This window comes from Sebastes fasciatus, chromosome 16, assembly GCF_043250625.1.
Source record: "Sebastes fasciatus isolate fSebFas1 chromosome 16, fSebFas1.pri, whole genome shotgun sequence".
Lineage (NCBI taxonomy): Eukaryota > Metazoa > Chordata > Actinopteri > Perciformes > Sebastidae > Sebastes > Sebastes fasciatus.
Genome location: NC_133810.1, coordinates 16,622,466 through 16,645,909, shown reverse-complemented (window position 1 = coordinate 16,645,909; position 23,444 = coordinate 16,622,466). Strand labels below are relative to the sequence as shown.

The window sequence follows — 23,444 nt, the reverse complement described above, 5'->3', positions numbered from 1 at the left end:
TGGAATATAATTACACCTCACATCAGACAACTAAACACCTATAGATCTTTCCAATTAAAACAGTAATGATTAATACATACACTTGCCAGCACTAAACCCTTTCTTTGCTCCATCTATCTATAAGTTCTGCTTGTCTGCAATGTCATTTCATGTATAAATGTCACTACTGTTTCTACTACTTTTAGGAAGCTTTCTGTAACACATTGGCCAAGGACAACAGATGGAAAATATCCTTTTGGCTAGATCTGGCAACGTGTTATTTGGCCTCCTTCACGAAAAGCTAGTATGACATGGTTTACAAATGGATTCCTTAGGTTTTCTAGTCTCATATTATGCCAGTATCGTCACTCTAGCTTTAAAACGGAGCCCACTACAACCTAAAGATCACAAGTTTTGTTAATGCAAAATTAGTGGCGTTAAAACAAATTTGCGTTATTGGCGCGTTGACTTTGATAGCCCTCGTGTTTATCGATTTGCACTGCTCAAATAAACTAAACTATCAGTGTTGTAGAAGAGGGAGAACGCAGCCCTTTGACTTCAGCCGCGTGTGTAAAAAAATGGAAAATAATTAGCACTTTCACACAAAACTAAATTTAGAAAATTTATTTTAACATAAAAATGATAATACTCCACAGTTTTATGTACGAACACAGTTTTTTAAAAGTACAAAGGGGAGGAGTCAAAGGGGTTCTCACAGGATTTGCCTCCAAGGCCAGGTGATTGTACCTCACAGTCCCTGCTGGGCATCATCACCCAGACAGCTAAACATCTAAGAAACCAGCATCATAATAAAAAACACAATAATAAGAACATCCAAAGTGTATCATTTCCCTCCACTCTCCTCACACTCTAGTAGTTCGCATATTCCCCCCCTCATAGTTGGGTATTAAGTGCATGTTCATTACATCCATTAAAAGGTGTGCATGACTGTGCTTGCATGTTGAGATGACATATAGTGAAACAGCACAGCCTGGTGGATAAGGGAAGAAATGCAGGAGGGGTGAAGAGGAACTATAGTAGGGATTGATGTCAAATGTCATGGATGTGACGTCTGTCTCAGCCAGCTTCCGCTTGACATGACAAAAGGTCAATGGAGCTGGAGAGAGAGAGATGATGATGATGACTGAATCGGTCAGAGGACAACCTTGGAGTTACAGTTCAGTCACTAACATGGCTCTGTTGAGTACCTCCTTTCAAAACAACAGAGACAAGTCAAGTAAAACAGGATTGTTGCAGGAATTATTATGCTATTTATCATAGATGTGGAGCATGAGGAGAGCAAGAAATGATCCAGTATATTAATGACCTTGATGAAATCCATTAGGTACCAAAATAACAATGGCATTTTTATTTGAGTGGACATTTATGTGAAGGGCACAAGCGATGGCTCTCTAAAAGCCGGTTTCTGGCACCAAACACACAAAAAACGTGGTTTGTAACACTGGGCAGCTGAGTGTGGTGTAAACATTACAAATTACAGTAATAAAAGGCAATAATTAAATAAAGAATAGGTATCTTTTTAAAAGGATATGCTATAGGAGACAAAAGTGAGCTTCAAAAAACGTTTTCATACAAGAAGGTTAACGGCACTATTGTACTCCTGACTATACACCGATGTGCAGCCAATATTAAGTTAAAACAATAAAAAGCACAGTAAAGCTAGTTAGATCTCACCATCTTTTACACAGCGGTCGTTAAGCCAAAAAGCCCCTGAAGAGAAGTTCAGTAACGCACAGCCCTTTTGAGTGTTAAAATACAAACGCGGTTTTCTGAGTCAGAAAAATATATAACACCCACATTCCTGTGTTGAAAAATAGACATTTTTGGCCAGAAGATCACAGTTCAGTGACGACGTCTCTCCAGTACAATGTGTGCACGGTACAGTAGCTGCCTCTAGAGTCTTCTGTGTCTGTGCTCCTGTGTACTTTTACGCACTTTAACAGTGTACATACACATGCAGTGCTGTCTTGTTCATACGTTCACATACAATTCCACAGGTGTGTGCCTGGGTGTATGTCCAAAAACAGTGAGGGCCGTGTATTCTTTCGGGTTAAGCAGTTTGGGATGAGAGTACTTTTCCTCACCCGCTCGGTGTTTCAGTACTTTAGGATTGTCGGAACAAGGGAGATGCAGGTGAGGTGGAGGAGGAAGAGGGTTGTGTAGTGATACAGGGAGGACTGGTTGAGGTTTAACACTTTCTATACACGAATACCTCCATATTCTACATATTTAAAGCTTGTATCCAATCTCTCCCCCCATTTTCTTGCGCTCCTGCTTTGTGTAAAAAGTGGTAAGAAACCACCCGTTTGTCTCCTTTCTTCATCTCGTTTTCTATAATTCCCCAATTCAGAAGACGTCACTGTTGCACCCGTTAGCAAAGTCATCCCGCCGCACCCAGATGACATCGTGGTCCTTGTTTGTGGCCCCCTCCGCAGCGCACTGCTTCAAAGGGGCGAGCTTTAGAGTCGGGGTTGCACAGCGGGATAGAGAGACACCGCAGGAGGTAAAGGAGTCTGAATCCTCGCCGTGTTTTATTCTATCAACGTCCTCCTCCTGCATCACGCTCAGCATGATCTCGCTCCCGGACTCCCATCGTCCGTTCAGGTTGTGGCTCCTCCCCTCTCCGCCCTGCAGGTCGAGTCCCTCCATCCTCGCCTCCACGTCGGCCGGTTCTGCCGAGGCGGCTCGGACGGACTTGCAGTACTCGTCGTCGTCGCTCAAAATGTCCGTCTCCTTCACCTGCCCCATGTCGATGCCCTCGCCGTGGTCTTCGTAGCGACCCAGGTCGAACTGCTCTTCCACCCAACGGTCCGTGTCCTCTCCTTGAGGTTTGTGGGATTGCGGAAGAGCGTGCTGGGACAGCGGCGGGTGTGGGGGGTCTGAATCGTTGCTGTTGTTGTTGTTGCCGTGGAAAACCAGGTCGGTGTCGATGGTGAAGCGGTTCCTCACCAGTTTCCTGCGGGCCAGATTTCGTGATGGAGCTGTTGCTAAACAGACAGAAAAAAAATAAATTTTATCTTGTTAATGTACAAATATTGTAGGCCCTTCCTGTCCTGTGAAATATAGCAATACTTGAGCTTTGTCACCTGCTCTGTTCAAGGCGGGCCGCATCCCTTTGAGGGCACACAGGCGCTTGCCTCCAAACGGGACGTACTGCTGGTTGGGCGGCAGAGACTCCGTCTTAAGAAGCTGCCGCCGCTGCTTTTCCCTGAGGATGGAGTGGACTGCTTTCAGGAACTCCTTCTTACTATCTGGAGATCTGCAGATTGGACAAAAACACAACAACTTAAAGATGACATCCTAGAAAAGGCTCTTATGTTCGATGTCGAGTGCCTTCAGGTCACATGTTTTGAATACCTGAATACTAAGGCTGTGTTTCAATTAAAATATTTAATCACGATTAATCGCAAATTAATTGCAGATTTTTTATCTGTTCAAAATGTAACTTAAAGGGTGATTTGTCAAGTATTTAATACTCTTATCAACATGGGAGTGGGCAAATATGCTTACTTTATGCAAATGTATGTATATATTTATTATTGGAAATCAATTAACAACACAAAACAATGACAAATATTGTCCAGAAACCCTCACAGGTACTGCATTTATCATAAAAAATATGCTCCAATCATAACATGGCAAACTGCAGCCCAACAGGCAACAACAGCTGTCAGTGTGTCAGTGTGCTGACTTTACTATGACTTGCCCCAAACTGCATTTGATTATCATAAAGTGGGCATGTCTGTAAAGGGGAGACTCGTGGGTACCCATAGAACCCATTTTCATTCACATATCTTGAGGTCAGAGGTCAAAGGACCCCTTTGAAAATAGCTATGACAGTTGTTCCCATCCAAAATTTAGGGTAAGTTTGGAGCGTTATTTAACTTCCTTCACGAACATGAGCCCGATACAACCTAAAAATCGCAAGTCGATTAAAGAAATTATTGGCATTAAATCGAATTTGCGTTAACGCGTTATTATCTCGTTGACTATGACAGCCCTACTGAATACCAAAATCATACCGGCAGCACAACTGGAAGGTTCTCTCCGGTCTTCCTTCAGATTCGGATCTTGTGTGAACAATCTCACACACCGCTGTCCCCTCAGGGTCTGAGAGGCGGAAGAGAAGAGGGGAAAAGAGAGATGTGATCTACGTTCATAAATGCATTCAGTTCATTTCCGTCATCAATTTCTTTCCCCTTAAACAACAGATCATTAGGCAGATTAACTATAACACACTGCCAGAGGGTGATTTAAGGTTCATCTAGGACAGAGATGTGAGGAAGATTGCATGCAGACCTACTAATAGGTTTTGTTTACAAAAGGTTATCATTTATTTTGTAGGAAAGAAAAGCAGCAACACTGTGTGGCCTTTGAAGCCACTGTCAGAAAATATCATCAGAAACAACCTCTATGGTTTGGACGACCGACTCCCTCACACGCAAATTATCGTTTACTGTGACCTCAACATAAATATGCCAAATACATTTATTCCTAAAGAACAATATGATTAGGGTTTATGTGTGCTTTCAAAGAAGCAAAACTATAGTTCAGGCACTTCCAAAAAAGTCCCAAACCTCCCTGAACTTCAACACATATATTCTCACAGAATAATGTGTAATACATTTATGTATGCAATAAGCACAATCTGTAGCACATGCAAAAATCTAATAAGTTTCCCCACTGAACAGACTTTCATTATGGAGACATCTGGCTGACTGACAGTATCAGTTATGGAGGTCTATGCTTCCCTGGCAAGACAAATTAAAGTTTCCACAAGGCGCCTCAAAAAAGCTTTGTCCACACATTTCAATTCTTGTCCAATACATATTTTAAACTAAAGACCGGATAATTAAAATGTTTTTTGTACAGGTCATCTGTTCCAATTTTGCTGCAGCTTTTTAGTCACTGAATTTTCAAAAACATGAGAACACAAATTTAAAAAATGTATCAGTGAGTTGGCACCTGGGTTATTATAGTAAACTAAAACTGAAATGAAAATATACAGTGAAAAATATTTTTAGTAAACTGATACTAAATAAAAACTATATCCTTTAAGAAAAACTAAAACTAAACTACATTGCCTGGGTAAAAAAATTAAGAAAAATGAAAGTAAATTAATTTTTTTTTTTTTTTTTTTTTAAGCTATAATACATCGTTACCAAAAAAAGGAGACAACATGAATTTCCGTCATCTCTCTCATTGAATCACAGAAATTGAACAGACTTGACCTTCCAGGAGATGGCGCTATGTCGCAATTGCTTCACTGACGTAGCCTGAAGATTAAACATTATGGCCATTCCAGCATGTATTTTGTATGTATATGTAGCTACATACTTCAGAGACATTATACCTGGCACTAACAAAAAAAAAAAAACTACTGTAGAACTTAAAATAAATATATAAAAACTAAAACTAAACCTTACTGAAAATTTTAAATTAAACTAAAACTAGCAAATGCACTCTGAAAACTACCTAAATTAATTTGTTTTTTTATAAAAGTAAACTCGGCTGGGACAGAAAAAGTAAGATAATCACTTGAGTTTGGTGTGTGAACAAACTACTGACCATTCATTAAGCTACAGTAGAACAGACCCCAGCAGCAATCCTATAGTTTCTGAAGCCAGTCCTCAAAGTGATAATAATATGGACGAACGGTGATGCAAGATTGAAAAAATATGACATTTTCTGCATGTTACTGTATTTAAATAGACTTACTTGCAAGGGCGCGGAGTTGTAGAGAGTCTGTTGCGATCATGTGACGGAAACGGAAAGGATCTCTGTCATCACTCATGGACGCACGGTGAGATCCACCCTGAAAAACAGAGAGACGGGTTAGATATCTAATACATAACCACTGTAATACATCAAGATGACAGCAGGGAGCACAAGAGTGCAATGACAGAAGGGTGTTTTTAACAGACACTAGGATCCACAGTACTTGTCGAAGTTGTGCATATTAAGTCACTTCGGTCTATTGCCAATAACTACCCTCATTCAATTCAGTCTATTGTCCCATGATGAGAGACATTAACCTTAATTTCTTTGTAGTCTCAAAGTGCCATCCAAAACTAAAAGAAAGCAATTAAAAAAAGCACTTCAGAGGAAGCCCAGAGCCCCAATCCACACAGTACACCCTAGAACAAAGTGTTTCTCTGACTGGATTCATCAACAGAAAATGAGGAAAAAAAGGTACTTACGATTTTTCTCCTGTGCTTGGAGCTGTCTTTGTACACAAATACGACTGCTGTTTTGAACACTAAATGAGGGCAAAGGGAGAGAGGGAAACCATTAGGAGGGTCATTCATGGCATTTATCAAAAGACCCAAATTACTACAGTGACAGCTTGGTGCAGCATGTCAGCGGACGCTTTTAGTCACAGCTACTGGCATGCTATACCAGCAGTACAAAAGATGAAAATGGACCAAAGTCACGACATTGCATGCACAAAGCAAACCACTTCCACTCTCTAAAGGAGAAGTCCCTTATACCATGTAAATGTAATATTTATTGCACAAAGGTGTCTGTGCTGAGTACAATTTTAAGACACAGGGCACTCCTAGGTGGGTGAGAATGTAAGGATAACATGCTGCACTTCACATGAAAAGTAAAAAGATCCCTCATGTTATATGCCCGACTGGGTTTTCCTTTTACCAAGTCTATTTCCTCACCATGGGAAATAGCACCCAGTGTCACACTATGCATGACAGTATGATGTGGGTTGCAGTAAAGTGCCACGTGCCTGCAGGTATTTAGATACAGTTATACAGTGTTTCTCCAGAGAACTGTAGATGTATAGCAAAACTGCTCTTTTGTAACTGCATGAAATCTACTGTATGTGCAAAATATTTGTTTACTCGTTACACATTGTTTTAATACACGAGGTGGAGTGCTTTACAGATCATGTTGTCATTTGAAATCCTGCAGATGTGATTTTCAAAGTTATATAATGTGTTGACCAATCCAGTGCATAAAGATGCAAAAAAGGCATGTCATCATCTATTTTGTTAATATTCACATTGAAGAGTTCGACTTGAAAATTAAGACTTTTTAACCCATCATAACTCAACATGTACACCAAATGGAGTTCATCAGCTGCAATGGAACCCAACCCATTGCAATACATTCTACTTTTATGAAGCTTGTATTACATATTTGGTATATGGTTATGATATATTAGGATTTACTCTAATGCGGTTGAATTTGATCGCATTGGATATAGTTAGGTGAATCTAAAAAAGCCTTTAAATTTGGACTGTCAATGGATTACATTTTAATCGCGATTATCAACAGACAGTAATGCGTTTAATCACAAATTAATCGCATTTTTTATCTGTTCAAAATGTACCTTAAAAGGGAGATTTTGTCAAGTATTTAATAGACAAATATGCTGCTTTTGTAAATGTATGTATATATTTATTATTGGTAATCAATTAACAACACAAAACAATAACAAATATTGTCCAGAAACCCTCACAGGTACTGCATTTATCATAAAAAATATGCTCCAATCATAACATGGAAAACTCAAGCCCGACAGGCAACAACAGCTGTCAGTGTGTCAGTGTGCTGACTTGACTATGTTTTGCCCCAAACTGCTTGTGATTATCATAAAGTGAGCATGTCTGTAAAGGGGAGACTCGTGGGTACCCACAGAACCCATTTTCATTCACATATCTTGAGGTCAGAGGTCAAGGGACCCCTTTGAAAATGGACATGCCAGTTTTTCCTCGCCAAAATTTAGTGTAAGTTTGGAGCGTTATTTAACCTCCTTCACGACAAGCTAGTATGACATTTAAACCGCTTTCAAACTGAGCCCACTCAAGATCGATTTCACTCTCGAGCTGTAATTATGTAAAAGGCCTCTATTCCTGTTTACACAGCTGAAACGTTTAGAAATGAAAAAAAAAAAAAGATTAAAATCTAAGAAATTCCTATATAAAGAAAGACAATAGTAGGGCAGAATCAATTCCACAATATAGAGTAATCCAAAATCCACATTAAGCCTTACCAAAAGCATCCAAATCAGGGTCCTTTTTGCTCTTGACTAAAGAGGCTGGAGGGTTGATCCACACCACAGTACAATGCAGCAAAAGATCCCCCATCGAGAGATCAGCCACCTGAGATAAATAGAAGTGATAAAACAGTTTGTAAAATATTAATTTAAGTTATTTGATCTATTGGATTCATAACGGATAACCTTGAATAAAAATGGGCATCATCATGTTTACCTCTTTTTTATCGGCGGTCTGATCGTTGATGAGCTGGTCGAAAACAGCTCCGTACTCCTCATGAAGCTTCTGCATCTCATTGATGTGACTCGCGACCTTGTTCATGGCCTTCATTGCAACTGAACGAGACAAACATTCATCATCTCCAAATCCTAATTACCACACGGCAGTTTAGCAGCGTTGCATCAAAAAGAGCATGTGAATAATAAATGGAGGACTCTGGCTTACCGTCCAGGTGGTAATGTTCCTCACTGTCGGGGTCAGTGAGAGAGTAGAGCTCCCTGAGCAGCAGCGGGTACTTCAGGACCCTCTGGATGGGTTTGATCAAGTAAGACTCCAGAGTGGATGAATGTTGCTGTCTGGGGTTTCTCTCAGCAAGGAAAGCCTTGAAATCTGGGTCGGTCTTTGCTGGAGGAGCAGAAATATGAGCATTTGTTCATTTTGTACAGCGGGCAAGGAAACACTGAAACGAATACAGCCTGCATCTAAACGATAAAGAGAAATTGCATCTTAAGATGAAAAACTAAATAGGTGGCCACTAAAGTGAGAGTCAGGGCAGCGAACAAAGCAGTAAAATGCTAATATCAACTGTACTTTCAAATTCCTCGCAACTGCGTGTTGACTCACGTTGAGAGTCTCAAGTTAGTGCCTCACTGTGGGCCGATACTAGTTGCAGCTCGTTGTAGGGCGTGCGAATAAAACAACATGCTTCCTGTACTAAAATAGCCCCTCAGCTATCACACGCCACTGATGGCAGAAAGCAATAAACTACTGTATAACTATCAATAGGAGCGTGTGGTGGCTCTGTGCTTGATGCACGTCAATGTGGGTATGTTTTTACCTTTAGCCAGGACTTTTGGGACCTTGGTGTGGCTGGCGCAGAAAGCGCTGTAGATCTTGAAGCGATCGGCGTAATACAGGAACGAACCGCCCAAAGAGAACAGCACTTTCTGTGGAAACAAACAAGCATGTAATGCTATGACAATAGAAATCCTAAATCGAGGGCTGCTCTATAGTAGATGAGAATTACAAAGTGTGAGTGAAAGTGAGTGTGTTTTGTTTGGGAGCAGCTAGAGGAAATATAAGTCAGGACAAACATGTCTGTACAACTGCAACACTTTAGATCATTATGTCATGAATTATCCAAGTAAGGCTGCATTCGCACCAGATCAGGCGTTGCGGCGATTTGCCACAGTGTTGTGCGGCAGTGTGGGAGAGTCACTTTAATGGCCCATTAACTGGGACGACTAACGTCTTTTGTTCCCTCATGGCTGGGTGGTACAGCTCTGGATCGCCGGTCACGTGATTGGCCACCAGAGCGAGACGTTGGGTTGTGTTTGTCCAAAAGTTGATTCTACTTTTCCGCCGCAGGCCGCATCATTTTTTTGGCACCCCCTTCAGCCGCCACGGCCGAAACGCACTTTCACTATTCAAAATGAATGGGAGGACTTGTGTTTTCTTCGCACCAACAGATCTGGTGTGAATGCAGCCTAAGCTACAGTTCGAAACAGATGTAACCTAGTGGAAGTAACCTGAAATTGTGAGAAAATGAATGATGCACACAGTTCAGAGGTTCAACCTTCCCCTCACCTTAAACTGCTCCACCCTTTCCAGTCTGTCCAGATCTGGCACCAGTCTGATCCCATCTTCCAGTGTCCGGAGAAACTCCACCTGGAATTCCACCATCTCCCCGAGGTTACCGAACAAAACGTCCAGCTACAACACACGCAGAGCATCATTCAGACACTGCTACTACCTTAAGAGCACTGTTTATTGTTAAGATTATGTATATCTACAACAATTCATATACACTGTTTGTAGTCTTGGATTATACAGATCAGGTAGAAAGTACCTCATCCTGTGTTAGGAAGCTCTCTTTCTGCAAAGGTGTCAAGTAGCACTCTATTAGGCAACTCAGGTCCTGAAAAAGACAAGGAATGAGTACAAGATGAGTCAGTCTGTGATCAGATGTTCAGGGAGGAATGGGGAAGGGCATGCGTGGGCGGCTATTGAAGGGAAGGTTGTTTAATGTAGAGTCATTACTGAGGATTTTAAATAACGGAAAGAAATCAGCTCTCGCAGGTATCGACATAACCCTCCATTACATGTTCTGCACGCCTATTACAATGATTATGACACTCCCAACAACAACCGTAGCGTCGTTTTACCAGAAGTGTGTGAGATTGTGCGTCGATTATCGCCAAACAGATACAGATATGACTCACTAAGTATCAATTTGTGTGATAAAAGATGGTCTTAAACGCTTAGGTAGAGCTCGTACTGACTTTGACGTAAGTCTTCTCCGTCTCCACCAGTTCATTGATGACCTTGCGGAGTTTGTCTGCGTGGGAGAGGAGTCTCTGTGTGGCGGTGCCTGTCGTGGGCGGAAAAGCTGACACAGGACTCGGGGAGAGGGATGACGAGGACGACGATGAGGAGGATGACATAGGGCACTCCAGGGGATTCATGTCATGGAGACTGCGGCAGAAAGCAGTGACCTGCTCCGTGCTCTGTACAGAAAGAGACAAAAGGACGTGTCATATTCTACACATTTCTACAAAATTTCATTTTATGTCAGAAACGGCTGCTATTAGTGCATTTTCGAAAAAAGGTACGTTCTCATGTGAGCTACTGCAAGAGGAAAGGGAAATACAGCAGAAGCAAAAACAACAACAAACAAATCATGTATCGGATGTAGACTTGTGTAGAGTAAAATACAAATAATGTCCATACAGTATACAAACTGGAAAATATGCACACCAATAAAACATACAGTCTTGCAAAACCTGCCATAACAACGCCCACATACATCCCTGATATCAAAAATACCAAGCATGAGCAGACCTGCCAGGTCAAACTGGGACAGTAGTCGACCTAACGTTTAAAAAGAAATAGGGAGCTCTTCCCCTCTGCCTCTCTCTGGCTCCACAGACCAATATTAGTTGATATTGCGGCTACTCTTTAAACTAAAAAGTCATACAATCCTTATTCAGTACCGGGCTTTGCAAAGCAAAAGCTCAGATGCATCATCGTCGGTGCTGATATTCAACAGCAGTTTATGAATGACAAACTGGAACCCACGCAAGAACATAAATGGTAAGGATCAAGGGGTTCCGTCCACATCTAACTGTTTCTTTCATAGTCCCAAGGCTGTGCAGGTGAATGCAACAGTGCGTAGGCACTGGAGACAGAAGACTAGAGAGGAAGTGACATAGCAGCGTCATCAGAGGCTGGATGTGTTGAGGCAAATCTGAAATGTACGCTGAGTAATACTTATTCCTACAATATCTAAAACAACTATTAATCTCTCAATGTCTGCAAATGCAACCTAATATTTACTTCCTATGATCACATATATTCCTCCATCTGTGGATTCATATCAAACATTAATGAATCTGTGGTTTCATGGGATTGTGTTTGCGGGGCCAGGTCCAGGCAGGCTGTTGAGAGATGAAAGAGATGTGCATCTTTTCACAGTCGTCACTCAGCCAGGACCAGCAGATTAAAGAGACAATTACAAAAAAATAATCTCCTTGAAATGTGGGGGAATGAATGACTCAGCCCACACACCGAGCACTAATTGCGAGAGATTCATACTCCTGACCAACACTAGACGTCTAATTCTCGCCTTAACAAATCTCTTAATTGTGCTGTGACTGTCTTTCATAAAATATACCTTTAAAAAAAGGGTACAATGTGTAGGATTTAGCGGCATCTAGTGATGTGGTTGCAGATGGCAACCAACCGAGTACCCCTCCGTTCACTTCTGCCTTTCCAAGGCTGCGGTAACGTGAGGCGCCGAGTGCAAAACCGTGGTAACGCCGTTCTCCTCACTCAGAGGCCATCCTTACCATAATAACACTACATTAGGAGCAACGGAAGTCAGACGGCGGCTGGCTGTACCACGGTTTCGCGCTCTACAGCTCACGTTACCGCAGTTTCACAAGCGTGTCGGAGAACTACGGTGGCCTTCGTGAGATATTTAAGACTCAAACAAACACAATGATACCACCACACATTGGCGCAGCGAGTCATAGCAGATGCAGATGATACGAGGCAAAATCTGTATCTGCAGAAAGCAGAAAACAGGAGATTTTCAAGCATCGTTTAGTTTGATGAAATTAATGCCTCTAATTCAACCTGACAGTCATCAGTGTTATTTTATAGAAGTACTTTTGCAAATGTATGTAACACAAACATCCCTCATCTGTGTGGGGTCAGTGGCTGTTTATTATTGTAATCTGTGACAACACACTGCGCCTGCTGCTTGTGTGTGTTCCTACGGACTGATTTACAGACAGCTGGTCAGCTGGTCGGACACGGCTTGTCTTTGCGGATTCCACGGCTTGTCTCCTGTTGGGCTGCAGCGATGACAAACACAATTTTCCATTGTGGTATTCAAACCAGTTTCGCAACATTGCGAGGCCCACACACACACACACACACACACACAATCACACAATCTCACGGACATGCTGATACTGAAATTCCTCCCATCGAGTCAAGATGAGCTCCTTCAGTCCCTAGAAGGAAACCACAATAAACCAAAAGTATGTAATGCAAGTAAACTAATAAAGCCTATCTTATCTGATTAAATCCTCGCTGACAGCCAAGTCATTCACGCGCCATTGCGAGCATCACAGACAGGTTAGTCATGTTTGAACAACCGAAGAAGTAGCCGCGTTGCCGACAATTTAAAACTTCTGCTTAAAACAGACACACAATATATTATTGACGTTGTGGTTGATATTTAAATATGTTAAATTAACTTAAATTAACTAAAAGAAAGGAAATTGATGCAGGGATCAATGTGCAAACAGAAACACTGTGATCATGCCTACAGTATGAACATCTATACACAACAAAAAAACAGTAATGACACTGACTGTCTTGCCACGCGTGAGCGAGGTCTTGCCCTTGACAGCCAAGTGACAGATGGAGCAGCGACAGAGACGGATGACAGCGGGAGATGGAGACAGGGTGCATAATTCTTTAGCACCACCACTAATTAAGAGGATAAGTGTTTATGCATGGCTTTCAAATCTGCAACACATTTACAAATGGGTAGTATAAACATAATAATAAAGAAAATGTTGACACACATGTCAGTAATTAGACTTTTTTGATTTAAAAAGGATTAAATTCAAGATTTGCAAAACTCAAATATCATTAATTGCATTGTACGTTTCTAAACGATTGAGCCCAACTGATATATTTGCCAGATTTTGCAGCACAGTAATGCTAGTTTAATGGCACAATGAATAAATCTATTACTCAAGTCACAATGTGTGATCCGTCACAAATCTTCCATTAATTGTTACAATGGGTTGCTCCGCCGGGATTTGAACCTCTAACCTCGGCACCATCAAATAATCACACTGACCTCTGCAGGATCACATCCACAACACAAGGGATCTCACACACACACACGCATGCTTATCAGACTGCACGGCTCACCAGCTGTAACATATCATAGATGGATTCGGTCGAGCGCCTGGCGTTCCTGCTCCTCCTAAAGGCTGACATGCTGGCAGGTCAAACTGAGGTCAACGAGAAGTCAGATGTCCGTTTCCTAGCGTCCAGGTAGCTTCCATTCCTCCCTTTCCGTGCAACTCAGTGCCAGAAGGATTTGTTTTTTACAGTATCTTCCTCCAAAATGTACGACTGATAACACTGTGCAGGGTGTCTGGATCTTGATCCAGCCAAACTGATATAAAAGTGTAAAAGTAAATATATCTCCTATTCAACACTCACGCTGCTCTGCAAAAACGCTACTGCTGGTAAAATCGTTACAGCCGCAGCTATGCAAATGGGTCAAAAACACAGATCGCAATAAACAACAGCGCTCTCATGTCACCTTATCCTAAAGAGACTATCCAATCAGTCTATCTGTCTCAATCCCCCCCGACTGCATCTGCATGTTCCCCGGTCATCTACCCGTTTCCACTCTTTCTCCGTCTGTCCTTGTTGACTATCTCACTTCTGTCCAGGTATTTCAGAGCAGCAGCAGCAGCAGCAACGGGGAATACAACATTAAATAATAAGATCAAACATCACATCCTCACGAGATATGGAAGAAAAGAGGGGAGGAGAAAAGAGGGAGGAGAGAAGGGGAGGTGAGGAAGCAGTGGGTGGTGAGAGCCAAACACAGGAATACAGGAACAGCACGAAATGACAACAGGCATCTCTCTCTCTCTCTCTCTCTCTCTCTCTCATAGAAAATCAGAGAGACTTATGTCACCACGCTTGAAGAAGGACAGCAGGTAAAAATTATGTACGACATTCCTCTCGTGTTTCAAAACCAGTCTCTGAAATTTCCCCCAAGCATCAACTCAAGCAAGCAAGATTACACCATCGAAAGGAACCAATCTGGACACCAATATAAAAATAAAAACATACCCAGCACAATAAGGAAATCCCTGATGCACATAACATCTCCTCCTGGTAGTCAAAGCAGCTTGTAGTATATTCAACAAATGATATTTGCTCCACGTCTGATTGGAACTTCACGTTCTCATAGCGTAATTGCTTCCATCTCAAGCCCGAAATTCACTTTCCAGCACCACCCTAGTCAATCCAAGGATGGCTCACCGCACTATACCACACCTGCTGCACACTTGTCTTTCCTGAGAAACAAGAGTTGCATAACACTTGTAGGAATAATACTGTTCTTTACCGTCCTGAGAGCGGAGGTAAGAAAAAAATGTTGAATATGAGAGGAAGGGTCAATGATTTTCTTCCCCAAAGAGTTGATATTTCCACAAGTTTGGGATCACAATCTTGAGTTGAAATAGAGATTGTGATAAAATTGCTGATCCTCTGATAAAAAAGGATCAGCAAATGAGCACATGTGCACACACACACAGACAAAAAGCTTAGCAGATATAAACAAAACAGTTAAGAGGCAGGCAGCAAGTAAATAAAGAGAGACCCCCGGCAGTAATACCTTTTCTTTAGTCAGTCCAACACATGCATTTCCTGACCATTTCCAACAGAGAAGAATCTTTTTTACCCTTTTACAAAAATGTACTACATCACAGACTCGCCCCTTCAGAACAGAGACAGCATGAGGGAGGAGCGTGGAGGCAAGCACAAACCTGCTCTCACACCCGTCAGCTGAAACCATGTACAGAGAGAGAGCCAGGATAAACAGAGATTACACAGTTCCACATAACCTGGCATAACAGAAACACACACTTGGGTGTACTGTATCTTGACATGTAGTATTACAACACATGTATGAGTAAATATACATTTTGATGGCATGCACTCAAGAGCAGGCATGTACTTGTCAATGTCAGTGAGCACAGAGAGAGGGGGGGGGAGGGGAGAGTCTTGAAGTACAGTTTTGATCTGAAAATCCATAAATCCCCACGAGGAATGATGGGATATACGCCATGACAGAGAGAGAGAGAGAGAGATTTTAATCATTTAATCTGAAGTGAAAGGATGGTTATGTTATGACACGAGTCTTCACAAATCTATGCATGAACATCTAGAGTTTTAAGGCTGAAAGCTTCCTCCTACAACTCAGGGAAGGTATGAGCGTGACGTGAGTGCAAGGGAATTTTTGTTCTTTCCTTAAAATCATTAGTGAGTACCCGGCATTAATAGCAGAACATAAGAAAAATTCAGTTTTTCACATTTAAATTAATCTAAATAGCAGGCTACATTATCATATATTACACACACAATGAATACAATCTATAAATGCTTGAATGCTGAAATATTCCACTCAATACTGGTGATCATACTTGACTACTTTTGAGCCAGATCTGTTCTTGGTTGCATGCTCAGTGTTAGAAACATTACTGTTGTGTTATGATTGGCTGGAATCCAAAATCTTTTCTCTCTCCCATTTGTTTTTTACCAGAGATGATATTACATTTGGGATCATAGCAGAGAAGAAAACTGAGTTTCTGTTGAATACTTTATTTATTTTAGGTAATTTTTAAGACACAACCCTTATTTCATGAGAGAACTAGCACTGTACTGCAAACCGCTTAAGTATATGAAAAAGAAAGCAGCAAAAAGAACTTCTGAACATTATTAATGCCTTAGAGTTATTAGAAGAGTCCCTTTAGCTATTTTATTTTTAATTTTATTATTAGGTTATAATTCTTTTTACATTGTGTGCTCCGTTTTCTAAAGAGCCAACTACTGATGATGAATTACTTGTACATTTTCTACTTTAATAAAAACATATATATATATTATTGTTGTCTTGCAGGCTTCATGAACCAGCCCAGTGCTCCCTCTAGTGGACGACTGTGAGATGACAGCAACAACTGGGACAAAAGCTGTGAGGCCTGATTAGAGGGCAATGAGAAGAGGAAAGTGAAAGAACCATTATAAAAGATGACTTAAAGGCTAAAAATACTGAAGTTAAGTCCGAAAATATAATTCAATATACACTCTATTTATGGATGGATGGAGTAGTCAGTAACTACATTAAACAAATGCATTGCATACAAGGAGCTATTTAACCTGAATTATACCATCAGGAGTCAATCAAAACAAATCTTGATGAAAACTCACCCCCCCCTACCCTTCACACACTGAATAATGCATTTCCCATTTCAAATACCCCTAAGCCAAACTGATAGAGGTTTGTAAATTATAAGCAGCACTTGTCAGTGAGGCTGACTACACCTTGGAGAACACTAGCAATCACCGTCATCTCTATTATCGCCAGCAATCACCGTTTTTATACTCCAGTTGGTTTATCATATTGTGGAGGTGGCTCTGTGCTTTGTCTAAAATAATGAACCTCCCCGTTTCCTCCGGCTAGCCAGACACTCATTTATCTCCACTAAATGATGTGAAACACTGTGGAGAATGAAGTAATTAGAATGTGGGGATAATTAAAATTGTCCCACTTTGCCTCTTTTTCCTCCGTCTTGCCACCATGTGACCGCAGGCGGTGGGTGAAATGAGGTAAGACGCAATCTTCAGCACTTTGGAGGCTTTCCAAAGAGGAGAGTGGGGGAAACAAAACCATGTTCAACATGAACAAAACAAAAAAAAAAGGGCAACCCAAATTTAAGAACATAAATAAAAAATGTTTTGGAAGTTCCCAGGGATTCTGTGGTAAGTTTGTATTGAGAGGAGGAAGCGTCCAAGTGCTTCAGGCTCAGGTCAGGGCCCACAAGGGAGCCGTGCTGTTTGAGAGCCTCATGCTGTTTATGGTAAGGAGCAGCAGGGGGTTAGTGAGGAGGAGGAGGGAAAACAAGGACAGGAAGTCACAAGGAAACTGGAAGGACAGGATAAAAGAAAGAGCGTTCAAAACAAAGATAATGAGACAGCAGCATGATCAGAAAGGACAAACTCTGGGCTGTCATGTCTGACGCAGGACATGGTCACATTGTTGCTCTCAATAATGGGGACAAAATATACGACAATAATAAATCAAGTAGCCAAGGATCAAGAAAGGTGAAGAAAAAGGGAGGATGAAAAAATGAGGCCAAAACAGACAGCAGATGGAAATTAGGAGAGAAACAAGACAGCACACGTTAGACTGGAGCAGGAGGTGAGAGACTGAGAGGTGAGATGAAGATCATAGATTTCCAGAGCGTTGTTGATGCTGCTGCTTTGTTTGATGTACTGGTTTGCCCTGTATTTCCTTGTTTGTAGGGCGTTGTTTTTCCTTTCTATATTTCTGTGGAACAGCATCTAATAATAAACCAAAAGCACATGACTAAGCATTAAACACCAAGGGACAACAGACAAGGGGGAGCAATATTCTAGTCTCGAACCTTCATTATTGTGTCTCCAAAGAGATTGCATTGTTTCACATGAGGGATCTACTGTAGTGGTATAACACATCATTGTTTGTTTGTATCATTTTGTGCCTTGAAGCCTGTATTTATTTCATATATATGATTTTTTTATTATTATTATTATTATTATTATTATTATTAAGTGAATTTTATTTAGAATTTTTATTTTATTTCTTTTAATTAAATTAATTTTATTTAAAATTGTGTTTATTTTTTTATATTATTATTTTTTAAATAAATGTATTATTTTATTTTCTTATTAATTTTATTAAATGAGGGTGAACTTGTATATGCATATACAAATTCAACCTCCTTTAATGGTAATGAGATGCTACAATGAGTTTCCTTCACTGCATAAAACAACATACAGCTACTCTGACACTTGCGACATTGCATAATCTTTTCAACATTAAAATGATTAAACTCCACACTAAGATTGCATGTTGCATTTTGTGTTTTCTATCGTTTCCCTTGTTAGAGTAAATTTGAATGGATTTCTTCTTGCATGTAGAAACACTATGAGCTTAGAATAGCAAAATCTTTTAAATGTTAAATTAGGAGCTGTGCAGAGGTTCAAACTATTGTAAAGTTTAACAAGTTATCGCTGAATGTTTCCCCCCCCACTCATCCCTATCCAGCCATCCTGGCAACCCTATCTGTCGGTATTTCTCTCATCTTCGCCTACTTTGCTTCCGATGAATAATGGCACATTGGAGTCACAGAACCACCACTGTCCAACGGGTCTGACCTCCCCCATTAGTTAGCCCTCGAGACTGAAGCTCACTGACACAAATCCAAGAGAGAACACAGCGCTGTCCCTTCCCTTTCCTCATCTTTTGTTCATGTCTGGGCTATCGACAGAGAGCTACAAAAAAAAATAAAAATGTTTCCGGTGGCTACTGGTTATCAGACATTGCCATGGTAATGGGAGTGACAACCGTATCCAAGGGAGACCGGCTGGCGCACGGCGTGTCCCAGCAATCACTGCGCCGACCCTGATCAGACCAGACATGATCTTAATTAGACAGTGATGCTCTTTCACTCACCTGTCGGTCTCCATCTCTGTGCTCCAGAACACAAACACACACACACACACACACACACACACACACACACATCCAGTAGTGCACACATCTGTTCATGTGCTAGGTCTATTCAACACTCCACAAAGTAGTCATGCAATATGTTGTCAGCACTGTATAAAAACTAATCTGTTATTTATGTAAGAATATGAATACAGTGTGTTATAGGTGTCAACAGATTTACTGCGTGAATTAAACATCAAGTTGGACTTGAATTTACTAAAAAAGCAACTTCAAAGCAGTTATGAGTGTGTGAAATATGGTGTAATGGCTGTGTGTGCGTGTCTTGACACACTTGTGTTTCTTGTCTCAGATCTTTCAGTCCTTTTGTGTAAAAGGTCACAAGTATCACATGTGAAAAAGCCTCTGAACGTCTTCCAGCTTTCTGGCTACATGCTACACACTCACACACAAAAAAAATCTGACACGGGTGAAGAAATATTTAGGATAAGACCTGCCAGACGGTTTTTGTATAATCATAAACACATGGGCCCTCAAAACGTACATCTAGAATGCATTGGATTGTTGGTCAGTGATATCAGTGTTTTTCTTTTTCTGCTTAACAGATCTGAGATCAGAAAGAGGGAGAAATTAACCACACTGCTGCTGAAGCAAAACAACAAGTGAGCAGGCTGAAAGATGACAGCTAATCAGCCACTTCAAACACCAGCATTGCTCCACAGGTCACACACACACACAAACACACTGATACCAGAACTGCTTATCTTTGTCTGCAACAACACATCTGGGTGTGTGTCTTACTCCATCCTTTGTCAAACTACACTGTTAATCTCCTGCTCTGTTGCATGTATGTGTTTGTGTATGTTTGTCTTACATATCAAAGTTGTGACTTTGTATGCCATATTCTACCTTCTGTCCAGTCCCCTTGCAGGTTTTGTCTTCCTGATGATCTCCGGGACGCTGCGGGGTCAGCCGAGATCCTTCCACCAAAGTCTCATCTGGGCTCTCCGCCGTCAACCCCGACACCTCGTCCAGGATGTCCTCTACAGACGGAGACAAAGTGTCATATACACTGTGTATCAGGAACTTCTCCCTAATGCTCAGTTTTTGTAAAATTCACATATCAACCTGTTCTTATGCATTTAATTCTCTACACTTCCTTTAATGGTGTTAAAGACAAATCCAAGTGTCCGGGTATCCTTCTGGATTCATGCATGGTACACTTGTGTTATGAAAATCTGTAGGTAGACATCCCTATGTTATGGTGAAAATAATGCATATAAAAACATCCCTATAACCCTTAGCGTTTCTTATTATGATATGAGTGTATCGTCGCTATTATTCCATCCGTATCTGAGAAAAAAATTCTCATTTATTCCCTGCGTTGAAGGCCTCTAGTGTACACCCGTCTCCTCTTAAGCATGATATCACCGATAACCTCCATCTGGCTGCTGAAGTGTTTTTACTCTCTGTCTGACCCTTCGCGTATGGCATAACTTACACAATGACAGCTCCACACTGCTGAAGGATTCATATTAATATTCATGGTGTTCCGAGTCCCTGTATAAACAACGCCAGCTTGTCAGCCCGTGCACTGCGAGCCCCAATTTATAAAAGGAATACAAATGGTGCCCTTGCACGGATAAAAAGAGCAGGTCAGAGGAAAGCTGGCGGCTGCCTGCAGGTTGGTTATCAGACAGCATCCATGCATAATTAGCAGATCGCCCTATTCACCCTCTGCTTAATAAAAAAATATCACCATCTGCATTTTCCCTTTTTTTCACCACACTAAGTTGGGGGTTTAGAGGATGTATGACAAGATGTGAATAAAAACTAAAAAGGACAGGGTTTTGTTTCCCTTTTCTCAGAAACATCTGTTACACAGCAGCATGAAGCACCTTAGAGTCTGATTGGACTGATTCCTGTGACACCAAAAGGTCAAAGCTGCAGGGCAAGTTTTCATGAAAAAAGTATTTAAAAAGCACGTGCATCCAGCAATAAACACTAAATACTGGACAGAAAAGCATGTAAAAGATGGAAAAAATAAGATTCCGCACACTAGATAATAATCTCATGAACATTTAATTGATTACCGCCGGTGATGTTTCGGCATCTAGCTTATTCAGACTGGACAGATGCTGTCTGACTTCAAGTTTCCACACATGACCTTCTCACTTTGACCTGATTTGATGGCCCTCAACAAACTGAAGTTATAATTTGAAACTGAAAAAAGAAGCTCACTATATTTGTCACTAGAGGACACTGTTTGTATACATCATCTAATGAAACTTTGTTCAAAACCCAAATAATGACAACAACGTAACGTATCCAATGCATCCACAACGACAGGAAGCTTTACCTTGGCTCTGGGAGAAGATGTCCGTGGTTTGACCCTGCTCCCCGTCGGAGCGCCGCGGCGGAAGGGAGCACAGCAGCCGAGGGTCCAGCTGGGGCAGGGTGCTGATGCTCAAGGTCAACGCTTGGTTTACAAACGCGGCCCTCATGTCGTCCATTTGGAGGGCAGATGCCGGTTTACCATTCAGCAGCAGAATCTCATCCTCTGCTTTCAAACCTGTAGGAGAAATGAGAGGACACAACAAATAAAGAAATACAGGTGGAATCCTTTAAAGTGGCGGGAAATAGATTGCAACAGAAAAGGCTGACAGCAATAAAAGCAACGCACAGTAAGTGAGAGGATTTGTCTGTCAACAACAAAGCGCCATCCAAACACAGTAGCTTTCCATCAACTCAACAGTGCTAATGCGTACAAATGAACTACACAAACAAGACTTTAGAGCCATACTCCTCAACAGCCGCTCTGTGGCAAATCAGACATGTTGAGACCCTAATGTCTTGCAATGCATGAAAAATGCATCCCTCTATGCATAGTCGCTTGAGGCTGATCTAACAAGACTGGATGGCTATAAGAAGGAGTGTGCAATGCCTGTCTATTCCTGTCCTGTCATCATGTATATCATCTATAAGGTACTATATATGAAAATGAATCCATGGCCTTCAAACTGGAGCACAGCTTCAGTGTGAGGCTTTCTCTCTTGCCCCTCCCGTCGACCACCTGTGCCCGGCTCCCCTAATTGAGAATTAGCTCTCAATCAGCCGACCAATTAGCAGACAACCTCCCCCAATAAACCTGATTGGTTGTGACAGCTGTTTAGGAGATCTGACAGCGATCTCACCTGCCCTCGCTGCAGAATTAACTTAAGACAAAAGGGTTTTTTGGTCCTGTTTACACAGTCTAGTCTTTCTTCAGTTTCATTTTATATTGTCTACTATAATGGAAACAGCAGGCGTTCTGTTATATATGCACTGAATGCTACAAACACATGCAGGCGCACACACACACACACACAGTTACATATATAGACACACAAGGCAGGCACACATTTAGCCCTTAGTTATGACCTAGTTGTCTGGGATGTGAAATGTCAGCTGTAGCAGAGTCTTTATTGGACAGAGAGAGATAACCCCTCTAGCCATATACTGCTGAGTGTGTACTGTATGTGTGCTTGGCTGTGTATGTGTGGTTCTGTAGGGGGAGGGGGAGCAGGAATTACAGGGAGAGACAGAGAGAAAAGACCCTTTGGGGCTCCTTGTCCAGTGATGGCCTGGTTTCTGCGTTTACCCTGCAGAAATTGAAGCGTGATTTCTTTCACTCCCCATTCATCCTCCTCACTCTTAGTAAAAAAACACACACACACAGGCTCATCCCAGCGTACAAATGGACCTACTGATGTTGTGCCTGACATACTTTATTCTGTGAATCAGCAAAATATAGTGTAATCTTACAAAAGATGTGTTGTGTTGTGTTGTCTGGATGCCACAAGCTTTTTACTATCTCTACTCTAGCTGGATCCTCTGGCTGCCGGCAGCCTGCTAAGCTAGCAGCTTTTTAGATTGCTAATACACTGGAGGACACAATCTCACACTTGAGTAACCTTGGTCTGACCCCAGGGCACAACAGTGGGGCATGTTATTTTCTATACATTAGTGGTGTATCTACAGAGCGGCCGTGTGTTTCTCAAACCCATTAGGTCTCTCTGGCTTCGTTAAAAGATAGGGACCCGGCTGCTCAAACAGCAGTCAGATGCAGACAAAGGAATACTGTTTTTCTTCTTGGCTCTCAGGAAGGAGAAGAAAGACACATATTCATAGCTCATATGCAATCTTTTTTTTAAATTTATTTCATGGATCAAGGTTTTGGCACATCATGCCTTTTTCAGGATGAAAGCCAGTTATCGTCAGGCTGACAAATATAGCGTATAATGGCAGGTGATTCAAGTCTTTTTAGACGTATTGATGCAAGCACCCAGATGTTTTTCTATTGTGTAGCTGCTGGTTCATATCATGTGGACATACTGAGTCTTAGCTGTGAA

At 41.4% G+C, this 23,444-nt stretch overlaps 1 protein-coding gene across 5 annotated transcripts in view; it reads right to left on the bottom strand.

Annotated features, from left to right (window-relative positions):
- Nucleotides 1-588: 588 nt before the first annotated feature.
- Nucleotides 589-23,444, bottom strand: part of tiam1a (TIAM Rac1 associated GEF 1a) — a 64,020-nt gene continuing 41,164 nt past the window's right edge. Inside the window, exons 1-15 of one of the 5 annotated variants that reach the window (XM_074609928.1) lie at nucleotides 21,857-21,986; nucleotides 21,413-21,625; nucleotides 19,963-20,096; nucleotides 10,517-10,741; nucleotides 10,084-10,152; nucleotides 9,822-9,947; nucleotides 9,073-9,181; nucleotides 8,460-8,639; nucleotides 8,232-8,350; nucleotides 8,012-8,120; nucleotides 6,201-6,259; nucleotides 5,719-5,815; nucleotides 4,023-4,110; nucleotides 3,087-3,259; nucleotides 589-2,987 (exon numbers count right to left, since the gene is read on the bottom strand). In XM_074609928.1, the coding sequence (XP_074466029.1) occupies nucleotides 2,347-2,987; nucleotides 3,087-3,259; nucleotides 4,023-4,110; nucleotides 5,719-5,815; nucleotides 6,201-6,259; nucleotides 8,012-8,120; nucleotides 8,232-8,350; nucleotides 8,460-8,639; nucleotides 9,073-9,181; nucleotides 9,822-9,947; nucleotides 10,084-10,152; nucleotides 10,517-10,741; nucleotides 19,963-20,096; nucleotides 21,413-21,566 (2,283 nt within the window). In that variant the 5' untranslated portion in view covers nucleotides 21,567-21,625; nucleotides 21,857-21,986 and the 3' untranslated portion in view covers nucleotides 589-2,346. Of the gene's footprint in view, nucleotides 2,988-3,086; nucleotides 3,260-4,022; nucleotides 4,111-5,718; nucleotides 5,816-6,200; nucleotides 6,260-8,011; nucleotides 8,121-8,231; nucleotides 8,351-8,459; nucleotides 8,640-9,072; nucleotides 9,182-9,821; nucleotides 9,948-10,083; nucleotides 10,153-10,516; nucleotides 10,742-13,688; nucleotides 13,858-14,088; nucleotides 14,203-19,962; nucleotides 20,097-21,412; nucleotides 21,626-21,736; nucleotides 21,987-23,444 lie in introns of those variants that run through there. The other 4 variants (XM_074609926.1, XM_074609925.1, XM_074609930.1 and 1 more) reach the window with 4 other exon arrangements.